This window comes from Schistocerca nitens, chromosome 2 (genome assembly GCF_023898315.1).
Source record: "Schistocerca nitens isolate TAMUIC-IGC-003100 chromosome 2, iqSchNite1.1, whole genome shotgun sequence".
Classification (NCBI taxonomy): Eukaryota; Metazoa; Arthropoda; class Insecta; order Orthoptera; family Acrididae; genus Schistocerca; species Schistocerca nitens.
In genome coordinates this window covers 983,425,157-983,446,190 of record NC_064615.1, presented here as the reverse complement: position 1 = coordinate 983,446,190, position 21,034 = coordinate 983,425,157, and the positions used below count along the sequence as shown (strand labels likewise).

Below are 21,034 nucleotides of genomic sequence, written 5' to 3'. Positions count from 1 at the left end.
TTTACCGAATAGTTTCTGTTAAATCGTTTGAAAAAGATTGCAGAATGCTCGCCTCGATTCTGTCATCGGTGCCCGGTCGAAAGATGGAAAACACTTAAGGAGTCCCCTTCTGAAAAAACTAATGAACTCGGCCAGCGCTTTGGACGAAAACTGGTCATTGCACAACGGCTACCGTATCCAGCGCGAGCTATAGCTCTTCTGCAGTGACTTCACTGGATGGTGTGGTCGTCTAGGTCTCCACGAGGTAGCGCTACTCCATGGAGAACACAAACATAAAATGACCAATACTGATATTTCCAGTAGCAATCACATTACTCTTGTTCATTCAGGTATTTGTTTTGAGGGTAAAAATTCGGAAGAAATTTCATCTCATTAGCTTAACTGCATTTTATATTTTTGTCGGTGGCGAATAAAGAACGTCGGGAACCCAGGCGCCGAGGTATGGAATTTTCTCCCTTGTAAACGTCTCAAAAATGCAACCTTGAAAATTTGGTGCAACACCCAACCTCAAATGCCACTGGCCGCCAATGTTGGAATTCATCCCAGTAACTGAGCTTCGTATCAAACAACAGATCGCTATGATTGGCAGCTGCGACAGAAAGCATAAAGTACAGCAACTTCTATAGAGTTCAACTTCACCGTTTTGAGCTCACTATGGGTTGGACAGACTGTTTTGAGCCCGCTTTCTGTTTTTTTTCCCATAGATCTGGGGCTAGATCGGGGTTCCCGGAAAATGTCATTGCTTGTTGGCTGTTACATTTCTCGTTTATTTCGTATTGTGAACTCTCACTGAAATGTGTTGAATCTATAAAATATATCAATATTGTACACATGATTCCCATCACTTCAGGAACTGTGATATAATTCAGGCTGAAAAACGCGGCCACCTGTTGCGGTTGGAAAGGAATTTGTTTTAGGCCGGTTTCGATTAGCATAAACTATCTGTTTTCAAAAGTTGCATCAGAAATTTTTCTGGAATCCCTCTCTGTGTCTGCAGCATGTCACATAAATATGTCATAACAGAAGTGGTGATAATCACTAGTCAATTAACCATAGTGTAGTCAGCTCATTCGTGCCGACAGTACCACTTCTGTTGAGGTTTATGCATGTGAATTATGCTACCCAAGCAAAAACATGTCACAAATCATCTCAGGCAAATCTTAGAAAATGGATGGCTTATGCTAACCGTAACATTACCGTATTATTTTTAGTAGGTAATACGAGGGCTGTCCAGAAAGTAAGGCGATCGTCCGCAAAATGGGCACTACTGTAAAAGTAAAAAATGTTTTATTTGCAACAGCAAGCCACAACTCCCAGCTAATTATCTAAATAATCTCCGCTCCGACTTAGACATTTGTCGTGGCGTTGCAGCAATTTTCAATACCCTTTGTCATAGAAGGCAGCCGCCAGTGCTTTCCGCTAATTCTCTACGCATGTCTACAGCTCGTTGTCTGTGCCAAAATGTTGTCTTCATAGTCAGCGGTTCGTGCGAGCAGAGATGAAACTCAGGGGGTCAATTGTGGTCTGTATTGAGGGTGATAAGACACTTCCCACTGAAAATGCTGTAGGAGGATTTTCATTGGCCCTGCAGAATGCAGCTGACAAGGGAACCTCCCCATCGCACCCCCCTCAGATTTAGTTATAAGTTGGCACAGTGGATAGGCCTTGAAAAACTGAACACAGATCAATTGAGAAAACAGGAAGAAGTTGTGTGGAACTGTGAAAAAATAAGCAAAATATACAAACTGAGTAGTTCATGGGAAGATATGCAACATCAAGGACACTGTGAACGCAGGAGCGCCATGGTCTCGTGGTAACGTGAGCAGCTGCCGAACGAAAGGTCCTGGGTTCAAATCTTCCATCGAGTGAAAAGTTTAATTTTTTATTTTCAGTTTATGTGACAAACTCTTATGTTTTCATCACTTTTTTGGGAGTGATTATCACATCCACAAGAAAACCTAAATCGGGCAAGGTAGAAGAATCTTTTTACCCATTCGCCAAGTGTATAAGTTAGGTGGGTCGACAACATATTCCTGTCATGTGACGCACATACCGTCACCAGTGTCGTATAGAATATATCAGATGTGTTTTCCTGTGGACGAATCGGTTGACCTATGACCTTGCGATCAAGTGTTTTCGGTTCCCACTGGAGAGGCACGTCCTTTCGTCTACTAATCGCACGGTTTTGCGATGCGATCGCAAAACACAGACACTAAACTTATTACAGTGAACAGAGACGTCAATGAACGAACGGACAGATAATAACTATGCAAAAATAAAGAAAGTAAAATTTTCACTCGAGGGAAGACTTGAACCAAGGACCTCTCGTTCTGCAGCTGCTCACGCTACCACGGGACCACGGCGCTCCTGAGCTCACGTTCTCCATGATGTTGCCTATGTGTCCCATGGGCTACTCAGTTTGTATATTTTGCTTATTTTTTCACAGTTCCACACAACTTCTTCCTGTTTTCTCAATTGATCTGTGTTCAGTTTATCAAGGCCTATCCACTGTGCCAACTTATAACTAAATCTGAGGGGGGTGCGATTGGGAGGTTCCCTTGTGAGAATTGTCATGAAGAAGGAACGGCGTGACACTTGTGTTCCGTAGGCTGCATAGCTTCAGGCGATATTTGTCACCAAGCCCTCGTACTTGGCGGGAGACACTATTTTCTAGGTGCATTTACGTGCTCACCGTGCGCGCAGAACTGAAATGAGCAACTTGACGCGATCGACGGACGTTCTACAGACACTGCCCAACGCATCTGTGCAAAGGTTCATCGAATTTTTACAGTGGTTTCCATTTCGCAACCGATCGGAACTTACTATCTGGATAGCCCTCATGTTTTGTAGGTACGCGTAGCGAGGAGTATTTCATTTCATTCTGTGGGAATAAGCTGTTAGGGTGTCCATCTTTCTTCTGGGCTAAGTACAATAGAGCGTCTATTGTCCAAACTAAGTAGCGGAACTGCGTGTTCGGAAAACTAGCTTATGCAGTCAATAGAACCTTGTACAGTAGAGCCTCGGTTATACGTTTTTATAGGGGAATGACAAAATAAATGGACAAGTGAAAATTAAACTTCTTAATACAATCGTATTACCTTTAAATCCACGCAGACGAAAGGTACATGCTACTCTACAGTAGCAACAGGTAGTTCTCAGGAGAGGTCATTGTCTAGCAGTAAGGAAGCTTTAATGACGCACCACACTAATACTTTTCTTGAAGCTAAAAAATATTAAATATATCTGTTTGTCACTGCCTTTGAGCAAGTTTTTTTTCACAAAGTAAAATATGTATGGGGTCGGCTGTACTAACTGGGAATACGTTTTTTTAGTTATGTGTACCAAAGATCTATAAAATAAATATGCCACGAAGATCTCATATATCTAAGAGATAAAGCGGATTTCAGCAGAGAAAAGCAAAGCAGGTTGAAACTGAGGCACTTAAAGCACGTCTGGCGCCATCTTAAAATACTTTACTAAAACTGACGATAGCTGACATTCATCAAAATTTACTGATTCACAAGTTGATGCAAGGAGTGATTCGGATATTATCCGCTCATCTTCAGGGGTAACAACGACAATACGTATATGATGACAACTCAGGAAGAAGACGAATCAGAAAACAATTCTGAAAATGACAGCGATAATAATGATAGTGTTATTAATATCAAAGACTGTAATAATATAATACATAACTGGAGGACTTCAGAGATGTGTCTCACTGGGCTTTGCGATCATGAAAATCGAACATTTCCAAAACAGAGAAGAGCCATTTGGCGCTGTATCTAGGCACGGATCAAAATCAAAAGGTTGTGTACAGGATCTTTCAAAGGGATGGTTTTATAAGGTGATACCAGCTGGAGAAAAAAAATGTGCGGTCTTGGGTGGTTTACTCTGCAACAACTAATAACATCTACTGCTTTTGCTATCGTATGTTTACTGTGACCAGTAGACTGCAATCTAAAGTGGCCGACCATGAAACGACAAATGAACGCCTGGAAAAATATTGAAAAATGAAAAACGTTTGAAATGAAACGAGAATTGTATGAAACAATACATGACGCAGCCTTACAATTAATGGATATTGAAAATCTGAAGCGGAATCATTTTTCATCTTATTTATTAGATATATAACATTTTTTCCGGCTAAACAAAACGAGCATTTAGTGGACATTGATGAAGGACAAGGTTCCACAAATAAAGGCAAGTGAAAAGACTGTCAAAATTTAATGTAATGTTCAAAGAACACATCTTGAAGTTTGAACATGGTAAATCTCAAAAAGGGTGATACTTGTCGCCAGAAGTACAGAATGAATTTATAGATATTTTAGCAAATCACGTAAAATCTAAGTTTGTCAACGAAATTAAATAGTCTAAATGTTTTGCTATTATGTTTGATAGCACAGCTGATATTTGACATACTCATCAGATGTCTGAAGTAATACGTTTTGGAAGATCTGATAATAGGAAAGTGGAAATAAAAGAAGTAATCCTTAGATATTTCTCCACTAAAAGGAAAAAAAGCCGCTGATCTAAGTGATGAAATTCTTAAGAAACTTAAAAACGTCAGTTTAGACGTTATGATATGTCGTTCCGAAAGTTATGACACAGCACCTGTTACGAGCAGCTAGTGTTAAAGAAAAAAACAGTAACGCCGTTTTTTGAACGTAATGGTCATTCAATTAATGTGACCAACATTCCTTTGCATAAAATGTATCTTGTATAACCTTACTGAAAGTAGAGACTATTTTTACACATTTTTCTTCTTCCATTGGCCGCTGGGATGTTCTCATTACACAAATCACAGCACTGTCAACAACACGTTGTGAGTTCATTACACTGCAGTGAAAGTGCTGTCAGAAAATGTGGAGAGGATTGTCGCTGAAATTGACGAGCTGTGTGTTCAACAACAAAATTTGGTCACCAGACGTAATGCACAAAATCGTATGCACGATATATGTAATTTCACATTTTTTTGCCATCTTTACTTTTGCAATAATGTACTGAGTGAAGTAAATTGTACTCAGGTTGCATTGCAAAATATGGAGTTGAGTTTTGATCCGTTAGTTATAAAAATAGAGGCACTCCGTCTTTATACTGAACAAAACCGAGGTCATGTTATAGAAGAGGCAATAAGTCTTGCTGTGGAAAAAATCGGAGGTATACGATATTCCAATAGAAAGAATTCATCGAAGAAAAACGAAAAGCCGGTGAATTGGCCACCGATACAGGACTCACACTGAAAGCAGAGCATCAAAAGGATATGTTGGAATATCTTGACCGATTCAGTATTGAACCCTGAACCAGATCAAAGTTAATTCAAAATGTCGCCTCACTTTTCGACTTTCTGCAACCAAATACTTTGCTTTTGGCAAACAATGAGGAGATGAAATAGCTGTTCCAAAATTCATTAGCTTTTATGATAAAGTATGAGGAGGAGAAATCCTCTGTGAGATTCCAAGGCGGAGAGAAGACATTTAAAAGAGGCAAATCTTACGTTTTCTGATGAGGCATGTCTTGAAATTTTGAAATTTATGGTGGAATGGGATTTTAAAGGCTCTTTCCCAAACAGTATGCTCGCTCTAAAGTTAATTGTGATGATTTGCGTATCAGTTACTTCATGTGAGAGGAGATTTAGTAAATTAAAATTAATAAAAAATTACTTACAACCAATAATGAACAAAAGAGTCTAAATAATCTTGGTATGTTACCTATCAAACATGAGGCGACACAAAATATTAATTATGAAGAAGTGATATCAGAGTTTACGGCTGTTAAAACTAGAAAGATGTTCTAAGTGTTTGTGTTTCACTTTAGCAAATAGTGTTCTGAAGACTGTTTAATAATGTATAGAGTATAATACTATATACTACTGTAAAATATATAATAAACCTCGGCGGATTTTCTGGTAGATTTCGAGACATAGTTTAGTTGTGGAAACTGTTAAAGCGTCTCGCATTGAAGTTCACACTAACTTTCGAGCTTCTGTAAAATTTCACCAATCTTGGAGATTTTGCGTTCTTTTAAATTTGGCATGCTTTTTTCATTGCTTCTGCAGTAGTGTTCTGGCCTGTTTTGTGTGCCAAGGGGGATCGGTACCATTTTTTATTAATTCATATGGTAAGAATCTCTCAAATGCCGTCGATACCATTTCTTTGAACTTGAACCACATCTGGTCTACGCTTACATAGATTGGAAAGAGTGGAGACTTCCAACAAATTTTACACTTAATTGCAAACTATTTCGCATATTTTTCTTCGTTGACCAGCCCAACATGAAATACAGAAATGACAAAAGTTTGCCACTTGCTACATTTCTTTGTTCATGCAGTACAAATTTAGCATCAAGCATGACGTTTTATTTCATTGCTTCTTTGCTACTAATTGTATTTGCGATGCATTTTGCTGTCATTACCAGCATGCACTACTGAATTTGCTTCCAAAATTATATCATTGTATGACTCATAGTGCAGGAGAAATCCTATCTATTCAGAAAAATTTAAATACTGTTCTTCATATGGCTGCATTAATATTGACAGCATTTAAAAAAAGAATTTTAAAAAAGTGTTGGAAGCCATATACGACCTACAATTAAAGAATTAAAGAAGTTAAAATTGGTGATTTGTAACTGTCATCCTACTTCGTACAGTAATGTGACACACAGGATACACAGGAGCTCGTCTTTATGGAATCTCAGGTGGGGGGTTACTGCTTCAAGATAACATGCTACCAATAATTCTTCAGTTTAGCTACAAATCTTGTATGATAACCCATATGATTGTATTTTTGTTAATAAGCGTAGATGCGCTACCGAGCCAAATGCTTTTCAGAATTCAGGAAATCCTGCATCCACCAAATTGCATAGATCCATGCTGTTCAGGATGTCATGTGAGCAACGAGCAAGTCGCGTTTTCAGTATCTATACTGGTTGGCATTTAGGGCGGTCATTCAGTTCGAGATATCTCATTATACAAATCTTGTATGATACCCCATATGATTGTATTTTTGTTAATAAGCGTAGATGCGCTACCGCGCCAAATGCTTTTCGGAAGTCGGGAAATACTGCATCCACCAAACTGCATAGATCCATGCTGTTCAGGATGTCATGTGAGCAACGAGCAAGTCGCGTTTCACATTATCGATGTTTCCAGTACCCATACTGGTTGGCATTTAGGGCGATCATTCAGTTCGAGATATCTCATTATATTTGAGACCAGAATATGGTCTAGCATTGTACGACAGATGGACATCAAACAGATTGGACGATGTGCTTTATTCTAGCCACTGGGACAGAGATCTATGGCATACGAGCGTTGGGGCTCTCTACCACTGGAGTAGCTGGTACTATGAGGTCCCTTGCTTACATTAGCAACAATTTACAGCCATTTAATGGTACAAGTTTTAGAATGCTTAATCTGAGTATGAAGTCTGTGTGGGGCAATAAAGATCTGTTTTCACTTACATTGATTGGTCTTTAAACACCGGTATCCATTGAACAATGACTAACATCACTTGTATATTGTCGAGTTTGGTCTTTTCTTGGCGATGATTGTTGGTTAGTCCTGAGATACTGACTTGTGGTACTGTATAACTAACCAACTTCTGAGTGGAGCGTTTGACTGCATATGTCCGGATTTGGCGGACGGATGTCTACTTGGGAACGTAAAGCAAATGTGTAACATAGCCCTTGTCATGTGCTCCCTCTGTGAACTTCATGCTGGGCTTGAGTCGTGGGCAGCCCGGCGCTCTTGTTGAAAGGTGTGTCCCGTAACTTTTGGAGTACACAGCACATGTAAAGGCACTATCGGTACAGTCATACAATCTGACTGCTTAATAAAACTAAGTGACAGTTCAAGGAATCGGCGGAAAAAGTGCTAACACCCACAGCCTTTTTTTGAGCGACTCTATGTTATATGTTTCATTAAGTCTCTAAATCACAAATATGGACTGCAAATATGAACGGCAGTGAAGGCGGAGATGAAGATCATCGGTACGGTTGAACTGGCGGAAGAGGCAACCTTGCTTTTTGGGATACTATAAAAGCTATCGTCCAAGGTTATTTGGACAAAGGGCACGACGGTTCCACAGGTTAGTGGCGGTAACCCAACAGCGTCTGTTCCACACGTTAGTGGCGGCTGATCTATAAAACTCAGAAGTGGAACTCTGAGCTTAACCAGACTGAAATCTCAATTTCAGTCACAAACCCAGTCCAATTAAATCAACATGGATACAGCACCTTCAAAGACAAATTACCCCAGTGGGTCAAATCCCACGGTTGAAAAACCGCAAGTGGTCTATTCGGATTCTGGGGAGACCACAGAAGTGTGCATGGAGGTAAATCGGATTACCTCAAAACCCCGTCATAACAAAATCAAACCAAAATCTAGAATTTGGCTAATGACATGTAATGTAAATTCTCTCTTAAAAATGGGAAAACTAAAAAACATCCTGGACAAATCCAGAGAACGTAAAATGAAAATTATTGCATTTCAGGAAACACGATATACAGATGAAAATCCTTTTGATTCGGAAGGATACAGGATATACAAAGGAAAACCTGGAAAATGAGCCATGGCAAATTGTCCACAATTTGGAACTGGATTTATAGTAGATAAATCAATACTAGATTCAGTCGCAACTTTCAAATCTTACTCGGGCTGGCTCTCCACGATGACAATAAAATCAGCTAATAAGATATACACCCTAATCAACGGAGATGCACCAACTAACATCACTAACAAAAACAAAATAGAAGAAGTAGAAGAATTCTGGAACCAATTAGATAATATTCTCCAAAAAATCCCAAATAACCATGTCAAAATCCTTATGGGCGATTTCAATGCACAAATCGGTAAAGGAAAGAAATATCGATATTGGGTAGGTAAATGGTCAGGGCATACACAGACCAACCGGAATGGCATGCGACTCATTGAAATCTGCAAAAACCATGACCTATCAACATTTTTCAAGAAAAGAGCCTCGAAAACGAAAACTTGGATCTCACCTAATCCATTACTATGTGAATATCAGTTGGATCATGTAATGATCTCCCGCGTAAATACAGTAGAACTCATGAAACTTAAAGTCCTTAATGGACTAGACCTAGATTCCGACCATTACCCAGCAAAATACTTCCTAGATGTCATTCCAGAAAAAAGAAAATTCACTAAGAAATCTCCACACCGTAAATATGATGTACAAAAGATAAATGGCAATGAACAATTTACAAAAGAAACGCAAAATCTAAAACCACAAAATTGGCAACAACTGCAAGCAGGACTTTTAAATGCAGCTGAGACTGTAGCACCGCAAACAAGAACACGGAAACACCCATGGTGGACAGATGAGTGTGACCAACTGATAAATCTCAGACAACAGGCGTGGCAAAATTGGTTGTGCAACAAAAATCAAAAGACCCTGGAAGATCTCAAAGATACTAGGAAAACAGTCGCAAAAGCAATACGAACAGTCCGTAAACAACACGAAGACAAAAAATTGCAAGACATAGAGAATGATTTCAAGAAAAACAATTCCCGAAATTTCTACAGAGTATTCAAACAAAAATTAACAAAGTACTCTCCTCCATCACTCCAGTTCAAAAATGACCATGGGGAAATTGCTCATACCAACACCGAAAACTGTGAAATTCTTGCAAAATACTTTTCTAAATTACTGAATTGTGAAAAGCCTGCAGAAAAATTTGAGTTCCATCGTACACAACGAAACCCAGACTCAAAGCCACCAAGTTTACAAGAGATTAAGGAGATAATTCAGTCACTGAAAAATAACAAAGCATCAGGAGAAGACCAAATCATCGCAGAATTATGGAAAAATGCAGGAGAAAATCTTATTGCAAAACTCAAAGAAATTATACATGAAATCTGGAAAACTGAAAAAATCCCCACAGATTGGAAGACTGCAATCATACATCCTATGTTCAAAAAAGGAAGTAAAACAGACCCCAACAACTATCGTGGAATCTCTTTATTGTCAATAACATACAAAATTCTGTCTAAAGCCCTACTAAACCGCGCAGAACCTCAGCTGTATTCAAAACTAGGCGAATACCAAGGTGGGTTCAGAAAAGGTCGATCATGCGTAGAACAAATCCTTAACTTGAAAAACTCAGTGAAATATTTACATAGTACTTCAAACAAAAATTACGTCATCACGTTTGTCGACTTTAAAAAAGCATATGACAGTATAGACCGAGAATCCCTTTTTGAAGTATTAGCAGAATTTGGACTAGATCAAAAGACAACAAACATCATAAAAGAAACACTCACGGAGACCAAATCCAAAGGAAAATTTATGGGAGAATTGAGCACAGAATTTGAAATAGACACAGGAGTACAACAAGGGGATGTACTGTCCCCAGTGCTCTTCAATTGTGCTCTTGAAAAAGTTGTTAGAGAATGGAGAAAAGCAGGTGCACCAGCACACAGACTGGGAACAAGACATAAGGGCATAGAATTAGACTGTTTAGCATTTGCTGATGACATGGCACTGATCGCACAAGACATTACCGATGCACAGAAACAGCTAGAATTATTACAAGAACAGGCAGCTAAAATAGGATTACAAATTTCATTTGAAAAAACAAAATTTATGACTGACATTAAAGATGCACCTTCTGATCTCAAAATTGGTAATAACTACATCTCGCGAGTTAAAGAATTTAAATATTTAGGTGAATGGATTGCAGAAAATTGTAATGAAAAGAACAGATCAAGAATCCAGAAAATGGAGACGGCGTTTCAGTTAACAAAAAACATTTACAACAAAAAGAGTCTCTCGTGGAACTGCAAAATACGACACTACACAACAGTAATTAGACCCGAAGCTCTCTACGCATCTGAGACACTAAACCTTCAACACAGAACACTAAAAGAGGAATTAGAAGTGAAAGAACGTAAGATAATGAGGGAAAATCCTAGGACCAAGAACTAAAGATGGGGTACATTATCCAAAACCCAATGCAGAAATATATAAAAATATCTCCAAAATAACAGACACAATGCGCATGAGAAGAATCCAATTCATGGGGCACTTAGAAAGAATGGACTCAAACAGGTTAACGTACAAAATCCATACATTTTTAAAGAACAAAACTACAAGACCGAACTGGTACAAACAGAAGGAAAAAGACCTGAGAGAATTAGGGTCTCCAAATCTACATGATAGAAATGAAATCAGAAAAATCACAAACACACGGGGGTTTGAGGAAGAAGAGAGAAAAACTAACCGACATACATGGTCTACGCAACGAAAGCTAGCCCATTCGTTGTTTATGAAGGAATACTGGGCGAAAAGGAAGGCCAACAAATGTTGAATACGCGTGGTCCTAAGTGATCCATCCGCGAAGAAGAAGAAGAAGAAGAAGAAGAAAGACTGAGCTATTTGTAAATTTTTCTGCAGGTTGTTACGCTACAATATTTTTTTAGCTATGTAACCTGCCATATGAATAAATCATTAATAAGTTCTAGGAAATTATGTACTTCTACCTACTGTTGCGGATTGGCATTGTGTTCATTAAAAAATCCATGGAAAAGTTTAGAGACAAAATATGTGACTTTTACTGTCTTATGTGAGATACTAATATATTAGGGACGCAAACGTAACATAGAAAAAAATTATTACAGTAATTATGGAAGAAATCGCACACAACATTGGTGTAACAATCTATAATATTTATTATTTTGTTACTAACCAGCTTTCGGTTGTTATGTCACCATCAGGTAGTACTGTCAGATTAACAGCGTCAGGTTTTCTGTAGTGACTAAGTTAAAACCTCAAGCTTCCGCACTTCCCGTGGTAATTTTCTTACGCACTCGAAAACAGACTATTAGGCAATCAAAACTTCTGACACAAACTACAATTCAACATGTCGAACTCTCTCTCATGCATGAAATGGAATTAAGTATGTGTAAAACCCTGAGCAAGAAACTGTATGAGTCTTTATCAAGTGTAGTCACAACACTAATAAAGTAATTTTAGATTTTCATTTTCTTTATTATTCACGTGAAAGCTTTCAAAGTTGTAATGATGTACAGACGGCATATAGCGATTACGCACAACCTCTTTGGTTGATGGGATGTGATTTTCTTGCTGACTCGAATCTTGTAGAAAATCCATCTCTACCATTTGTTTCTAATGAAACATCTAAAAAACTGTATTCATTTGATGTTTGACCTTCACTTACTTTGCCACCTGCTTCCTAGGTCTACTTCAGTGGATGTATATTGTGTTCCTTCCTAAAAATGTATAGACACAGTTGTAGAGGAAGTAACCCACAATGTTTAACGCTACGACCAAAACAATGCCACGTAATAAAATAAAACGCCTGCAGCCGTCCATTTGATGTTGATTTATTATATTGCAACCAGTTTCGGTGACTCAGTACACTATTTTCAAGACTGTGTGCACAAACAGTAATAATATAACAAGCGTGATGATGTTATAATTACTGCTTATGCTTACAGGCTTGAAGATAATGTACTGAGTCTCCGAAACTAGCTGCAACGTAATATAACAGCTTCGAAACGACGGCTGCAGCAGTTTCATTTCAATATGGAAGTGAACGGCGGAAGTATCGCAGATCATCAGTTACATGGGTGGATATACAAAAACAAAGCTGATCCTCAAACATACTTATTATAGGTTTTACTACTATTAAAAGTTAAAACTAATCAATTACTTTAACAGCCTTACAGACGTTAATTGATATATATTACATTACATCTGCATATTGTTAACATTAAAGAATTTCCCAAATTTTTAACAAATGCAATGTCTGAACCGTTTACGGTTAGACTGGCTGCTGTATATGCTAAGTCATACTTACAATATTTTCCACGTGTGATATGTTCCCTGCCGGCCGCAGTGACCGAGCGGTTCTAGGCGCTTCAGTCCGGAATCGCGCTGCTGCTACGGTCGCAGGTTCGAATCCTGCCTCGGTCATGGATGTGTGTGATGTCCTTCGGTTAGTTAGGTTAAAGTAGTTCTAAGTCTAGGGGACAGATGACCTCAGATGATAAGTCCCATAGTGCTTAGAGCCATTTGAATAATTTTGATGTGTTCTCTGGTGAGGAATCAAGACCTGCATTACAGTCATCAAAAGTGTATCACTGTTGTCATTATCATCCTCGCCAAACATCCATCTCTTCACTCCGTTACAATATTTCGACGTCACTACCATGTTGACACTTCTGACACTATGGCATGTCACTATTTTAATCGAAAGACAAGATAATAAATTTTCGAAATATGACTGTATAGTGAATATATATATATATATATATATATATATATATATATATATATATATATATATATATATCACGATCTAGATTTCGATCATAGGCCATTTTGAACTGTCACAGCGTCAAAAAAAGTCCAACTTGACTGAAAGTAAAGCAGTTTTCGACGTTATGACACTTCAAAATAGCCGAAATCCAGTCAAATGATGGTACATCATTTCAAAACTTCTGTGTGACTGTGGCCCAACAAAAAGGATAAGTCATCAAGAAGTTCAATATTTAAGGCAAAAAAATGTATTTGGCTGACAAATGCTTCTAGCTGTTCAGATGGAACTACTTTCTGCCAGCATGTACTGCAGATGAAACCGTAACACATAGCTTGATCAGGTTAATTGAACGTTAGTACATTCTTCCGCCGACCTCTTCAGTTGTTCCATATTGCAAAAGTCTTCATTTACGAGACTTCCACCTCAGAATTTAATTCCACCGAGTGAAATATTTGTATTATAATTACGATACGATTGCAGGAAGCTACAGCGCTAAACATGTCGATAAAAGCGCAAGAGGGATGAGGGATACGCCGAACTGGTAATTAAGAAAACGTCTGACATCACTGAGAACAGAACAAAGTGTGGAGCGCTCTTTTCCGCTTATGCTGCGAGTGCGTGAAGCGCAGCTAATTAAAAGACAGAGCAGAAGTCCAAGGTGTGCCGTATAATCACGATGGAAAGAGCGCGAGAAAATAAACGTCCAGGGTGGAAAAGCGCTCATCCGTCATGCAGCCGTCGACGAGGAGATCAAAGGCTGACGAGTGGATACTGACGAAGATAGCCAACACAACATGTACAACTTTCGCGACAGCGTTCACAAAATGTTAGTGAAACAGTGTAATTACGAAGCCTACTACGTTATGACGTTATACATCTCCACACATAATACTCTGCGTTTATGTATTCATCTTTTTGATATTACATTGAATACGATACTTTCCTATAGTTCGATTAAAATTACGTGGTAGTTGACACTTCACGCCTTGCAGCTGGTTTCCTTCAACCAGAGCGTTCAACGTCACACCCGAAACGATCGCCACAGCAATTGGTCAGTTCAATTCCCATACCTTGTTTGGCTTTCTTACTTGATTGTTGGATCCCGACTCTTGGGTGTGGCGCTTTTGTTTCGTATTTCATGACACATGGTAACTACGCCAGACACACACCCACACAGACACACACACACACACACACACACACACACACACACACACACACACACGCACACACACATGCACACGCAGCGATGCTAATGAAATACACACGTTTCATACGCAGCACTAAGCAAACACTACTGGACATTTCCGCGCATGGCGCGATTCAACATCACATGTACATTTGTCATCACACAGACCAGCTTAAATCAGAAACGCTACGCAGGATATTAAATGATTCCGAATATCTGAAGGCTGCAATTTATCGTTGAGAACGAGTCACCACAGCTAATTTCTCCAGTGTTGTGGCATAGCGAATGGGTGGCCTATAAACCCCACGAGTAGAAGGTCGTAATTTCGAATTTTGTCAAATATTCCGAAACCTTTTATATTTCTAAATCTAATCATAAGAATTCAAATATTATTTTCATCCAGTTAATTGGTTTAAAGAATTCTTTTATGTCTAAGACTTTTCTGCGTTGTTTTCAACACCAGTATCGACATTTATTGTTTGCTCTTATTTTCATTACTGTCATTCTGCTTTTGTTTGGAATTTTCCTATGTTGCCTTTAATCTGTAACCAAGTGCCAACGAGAACTGCTCGTCGGTTGGTAACGCGGCAGCTCGTCCGGCCACAGCGAGGATAGTTTCAGGTAACCAATGAGAGCGAGAAATTACAGATTGATTTTACAGGTAAAACTGAAAATTTTCTGTTCCAAGTTATCTCTTAGAGGTTAGTTTTAATTGCCATGAACAAAGTGAACGTGTTTTTTGGTTCTGCCACAGTTTGCTGACCCCGGTTTTTTTCCAGATACATTGAACACAAAGAGGTTGTGATTAGCTTAGGTCATGAGTTTAAATTCAGGGCTACAAAACGTGTCGTCTGCCCAGTTCAGTCGTTGGTCACTTAAAATCAGGTGTTCACAGAACATCTCGCATTTCCGACCGCAGCAGCCACTTCCGACATTGCTCGGCATTACATGTGAATAGCATTAGTGAAGTGACCCATCATGTTTGTGAGTCATCTGTAACCTAGCGGTAACCGACAGCCGACGTGGCAACACTGTAGTGGCAGCCAATGCGGCAACTACGTAGTAGCAAGTGACAGATGCCTACTAGTGATGGGCTAAACTGCGATTTTCCGATATCAGTGATTTCTGTGAATGCTACTTTTCAGTATCTGTTATTCTTAACTGCGATTTGTCGCAGTTAAGAGTCGCAGTTAAGGAACATAGGTCGTGTATCCCTCCGCCACTGCTATTTCTGCGATTTCTGCTACTTCCGCGATTTCTGCTACTTCTGCGATTTCTGCTACTTCTGTGACTTCTGCGATTTCTGCTACTTCTGCGATTTCTGTGACTTCTGCTACTTCTGCGACTTACTACTGTATGAAAAAGTTACATCTGTCAACACGGAAAATTGCATCGCAACAAACCTGTCATTGGCAAGTATGTTTTACGTTTTTTCTTCCGTTGGCTTTAATTTTGTATTAAAGAAACAACTGTGAAAATATTAATAGTGTAATTAATATGTAAGTAGCCGTACAGTACCGTAATAGTTCGTCTTTAGAAAATGAATTCTAACATATTGTTATGTTCACAGGTACCTGTCTACATTTCAGTCACTCAGTAAAGTGATAACTCAAAATATCATTGTCAACAGATCTGAAGAAATTGCCACTGCGTCTTTAGACCGTTTTCGTCAGACGAGAGGTTAGTTTCTAAGCGTTTCGATGGACTTAATTACTTCAGTGAGATCGTTCTTGCAAATGTGATATTCATTGTAGCAAATATTAGCAATCTACTCTGTCAATTATATTTCTAGTAATTAATGACAGCAAAAATTGTTTAATAATCCTTGTGTTTTTGCAGACACAGTTCTGACTCTGATTACTGGTTGCTGTACGTATCTATCCACATCAAGGCTGTTGGGAGAGACTCGTGAAGATTCAAGACAGCTCTTAGAGGATTTGCAGTGTAAAAGTGAAACAATTGCGAAATAAGTGTGTGAATGATTAAACTGTGTTTTATTGAAGTTGTTGTGCGATTTTAAAGGAATAATAAATGTCAAATACAGTGAGTGAATAATAAAAATCTCATTTTCCACATGTTAAGCCGTCCTATACCCATAATTTTCCGCCACTTACTTATTGGTAAACACTTGTTGGAGAGCGACATGCCGGCCCCCCCCTCCCCCCCCCCGCCCCCTTTCTCCCCAATCTTGGTGTGACACTGACCTGTAACATATCCCGAAGTCTACAATATGCATTTTGAGGCTGTTGATATGAAAGTGAGAAGTACAGATCTTCCAGTTAAGTCAGGAATAGCTTAAGTGCATTACTTGAAAGTAACACAGGAAAAGCTTACTTATGTAGGTGGTAGTAGTGTCGGCAAAAAGTTCTTGTGTGTGAAGTTGCCATGTAGAACACCAGGTGTAAAACTTTTCTCCCGAGTCTTGAACTGTGTCGGAACAAAAGTGAGGCATTCATATGACTGTTTTCATTTCTCTACACTTATACAGATGTCTGAGTTCTGCTGTGTTAACATTGCAAAGTCCTGTAGGCATGTGGAGTATTAACCAAAACTGTCATATTGGAAGCAGAATCAAACACATTTGTTACGTTACTTGATATTTTCAGGAGAAAATGGCAATGTTGCTTCTTATTAATATAATACATTCAGAGTCACAGCAGTATTTGACCAACCATAACTGATGCTGAATGTGCATGTCGTCATATAATATGAAAGGCTTATTTCAATAGTGGTACAAGTCCATTACCTCCACTTTTCTGTCTATAATGCTTCTAAAATTAGTGATCCAAACAAACATAAATAAAGGTTCATCTCTAGCAAGAAGCCATATGCTTGAATATTTCTGGTATCTCAACTGCAGATTTTTCAGCGCTCATTTAACTTTACGACTCTATATCTCAAAATTAACAAAAATGGACTTGTACCACTATTGAAATAAGCCCTTCATATGCACACACAGCACATCGATCTCGTGAGGCACAAGGCTCTCATAACGAAGTACGTACGTCGGTCAACAGATGACACTAGGAAAAGTATGTTAACTGCGCTTTTTAGTTGCTACTTGCGACTCTTAGTTGCGATTTGTCACAGAAATCGCAGTTTGACTCGGTAGCGAATAGCGTAGTATGAACTTTGCTCAACAGATGGCAGTGCTAACTGCGCTTTTTAGTTGCTACTTGCGACTCTTAGTTGCGACTTGTCACGGAAATCGCAGTTAGACTCCATAGCGTACCGCAGAGATGGGCGTAGTACGAACTTTGACCCACAGACGGCACTGTTAACCGCGCTTTCTAGTTGCTACTTGCGACTCTTAGTTGCGACTTGTCACGGAAATCGCAGTTAGACTCCATAGCGTACCGCAGAGATGGACGTAGTACGAACTTTGGCCTACAGATGGCACTGTTAACCGCGCTTTTTAGTTGCTACTTGCGACTCTTAGTTGCGACTTGTCACGGAAATCGCAGTTAGACTCCATAGCGTACCGCAGAGATAGACGTAGTACGAACTTCGGTCAACAGATGCCACTGTTACCCGCGCTTTTTAGTTGCTACTTGCGACTCTTAGTTGCGACTTGTCACTGAAATCGCAGAAAGCAGTGCTAAATTCGACCAATAGATGGCTCACGTCTTTGAATGTGAAATACTACTTGCGACTGCTAACTGTGACTGAAATCGCAGTTAGATTCTGTAAAGTTGCTACTGTGATATCTGTGACTTCTCAGTCACTGCGATTTCTAACAGATACGCGATTTCCTGCCCACCACTAATGCCTACTATCAAGTAGTTTTAATCGTACTATAGCTCACGTTGTTGCTATGGCCTTCAATACGAAGACTGGTTTGACGCAGCTCTCCACTCTAATCTATGCTCTGCAAGTCTCTTCATTGCTGCTCAATCACTGCAAACTGCATTTATTTGAACCTGATTATTGTAATCAAGCCTTGGCCTCTCTCAACAATGGAAAATGGAAATGGTGCGTAGACCTATCGCTTGGTGCAAGTCTTTTGAGTTGACGCCACTTCGGCGACTTGTGTGTCGATGGGGATGAGGTGATGATGACAGAGACAACACAACACCCAGTCCCTGAACGGAGAAAATCTCCGACCCAGTCGGGAATCGAACCCGGGCCCCTTGGCATGACAGTCCGTCGCGCTGACCACTCAGCTATTGGGCAGACTCTCAACAATTATCGACCCATTTCCCTGCAATACCGATTGAACGTTTCCTTGACGTTTCAATGTGTATCCTATCAATCATTCCCTTCTTTTGGTCAAGTTTCGTCACAATTTCTTTTTCCATAATCCATTTAGCACTTATTCATTAGTTACTCAGTCTATCTAATCTTCAATATTCTCCGGTAGCTCTGCATTTCAGAGGCTTCTAATCGTTTCTTGTCTGGATTGCTTATCTCTCATACTTCACTTCTGTATAATGCTACACTCCAGATAAACACTGAGCGAGGGGGTGCAGTGGTTAGCACACTGGACTAGCATTTGGGACGGCGACGACGGTTCAAACCAGCGTCCAGCCATCTTGATTTAGGTTTTCCGTGATTTCCTGAAATCGCTTCAGGCAGATACCAGAATGGGGGCATGGACGACTTCCTTCCCCATGCTTCACTAATTTTATGAAACCAATGAATTCGCTGTTTGGTCCCCTTCCCCCAAATCAGCCAATCAGTCCAGACAAACACGGTCAGAAATGATTCCCTAACATTTAAATCTATGTAAGTAGCAACTTCAGAATGTAAGCTACACATGCCATCGCAAGTTAGGAGCATTGTGCAAGAAGAATGGCGCATTGTCAGAAAGATCTTCTAGATGTTCGGCAAACACTGCGGCGCGGAAAACAGTTACATCACAGTGTGCGTGTGAAATGGTACGGCAACTTTTAACGCACTCAAGAATTGAACTACACAGAACTGTATGATTCTTGTAAGCAAAACGTCTAAATCGCACACACGGATTCATCGTAATATTTTGGCGATAATAGGACCAAACGCAATGTCGCGTCCATCCGTAATCAAATGGTGCCAACAACTTGACCAAGGCGGCACAAACAGTGCTCATCGGGAAGTCCAAGTCTCGCATCATCTGACATCTGTCTTTTCTTTCGGCAAACTGAAAGAGCTTCTGATGGGAAAGAGATTTTCCAACGATGATAACGTTTTTATCACACTATCACCAGCATACATTCTTTTCTCCATTGTTTTCGTAATAGAAATAGGTCGTCTGTATACCTACTGGTGACGCATGCAGATATCGTAAGCGCAAGAAGCACCGGTCGTCAACTACTGGCTAACATATTGATGCTAACTGGTTATAAAGAGAGACCTCCGCCCATCGAAATGGTTCAAATGGCTCTGAGCACTATGGGACATCTTCTGAGGTTATCAGTCCCCTAGAACTTAGAACTACTTAAGCCTAACCAACCTTAGGACAACACACACATCCATGCCCGAGGCTGGATTCGAACCTGCGACCGTAGCGGTCGCGCGGTTCCAGACTGTAGCGCCTAGAACCGCTCGGCTACCCCGGCCGGCGGCAGAAAGTTTGATCATTGTATACAGAGACATGCTGAGCATGTTGAAAAATGCTGTCACGTCTCTATGTCACTCTGAAGTGTAGTACAACATTCAACAACAATTAGTTGACGTTCCATAATAATGTATAACTCCGCGCTCGGCACGCGGAGCGAGACAGATCAAAATCGTTGGTAGCGTGGCTTGGTTGCTGGCTGATTGGGAATAACTTCCTGTGTAGTTAAATAGGGCTGCGCAGACGACGCTACTGCAGAGTGACTCACCGGTAAATCTTGTTCATCGCGCTACTAACTAGTTGGCAGCGACTCGGCGTCCACTTTGTCAAGCGATGTGATTTGCGTCGGGTCCTCTAATACAGTTCGATATTGGTTTAGTTTGTAGACGAACGAGCAGGTTGTGAAGATTAATTTCATAAGAGAAGTCAAAAACATCGCATTTTATACAAGTACAGGCTCCCAGGCTGCTGCAGGAGGGATCTCACCGAAAATGCGTGGTGTGAAGTGGGAAAAGAATTTCGTATGACATGTATGTAGTATACTGTGTGTCTACTGTTTATAATGACCGGTGTCCGCCCCGGTAGCTGAGTGGTCAGCGTGACGGATTGCCATACTACGGGCCCGGGTTCGATTCCCGGCTGGGTTGCGGATTTTCTCCTCTCAGGGACTGGGTGTTCTGTTATCTGCATCATCATTTCATCTCCATCCGGCGCGCAGGTCGCCCAATGTGGCCTCGAATGTAATGCACCAAGGCGGCCGGACCTGCCCCGTAAGGGGTCATAATGACCGGTACGTCAATGAGAGCGAACCTACAAAAAAGTAAATTCTTTTGTGTGATTTGAAGCCTTTGTCGTTCTTAAAAATTACATTGTCAAGTGTAAGCTAACATTGAAAACTGCTGGGAAAAGACATAAAAGCCACAGATCTCTGAAATGTATAAACACAAATGATTTAACGAGGACAAACAACCACCACCTCCACCACCACCACAGCATTTTCATGT

General features: G+C 40.0%; 1 protein-coding gene across 1 annotated transcript in view; it reads left to right on the top strand.

Moving 5' to 3' along the window:
• Positions 1-716, top strand: part of LOC126235487 (uncharacterized) — a 232,440-nt gene extending 231,724 nt beyond the window's left edge. The window contains exon 4 of the mRNA XM_049944207.1: positions 705-716. Coding sequence (XP_049800164.1) covers positions 705-716 — 12 coding nt within the window. The remainder of the gene's footprint in view (positions 1-704) is intronic.
• The last annotated feature ends 20,318 nt before the right edge of the window (positions 717-21,034 follow it).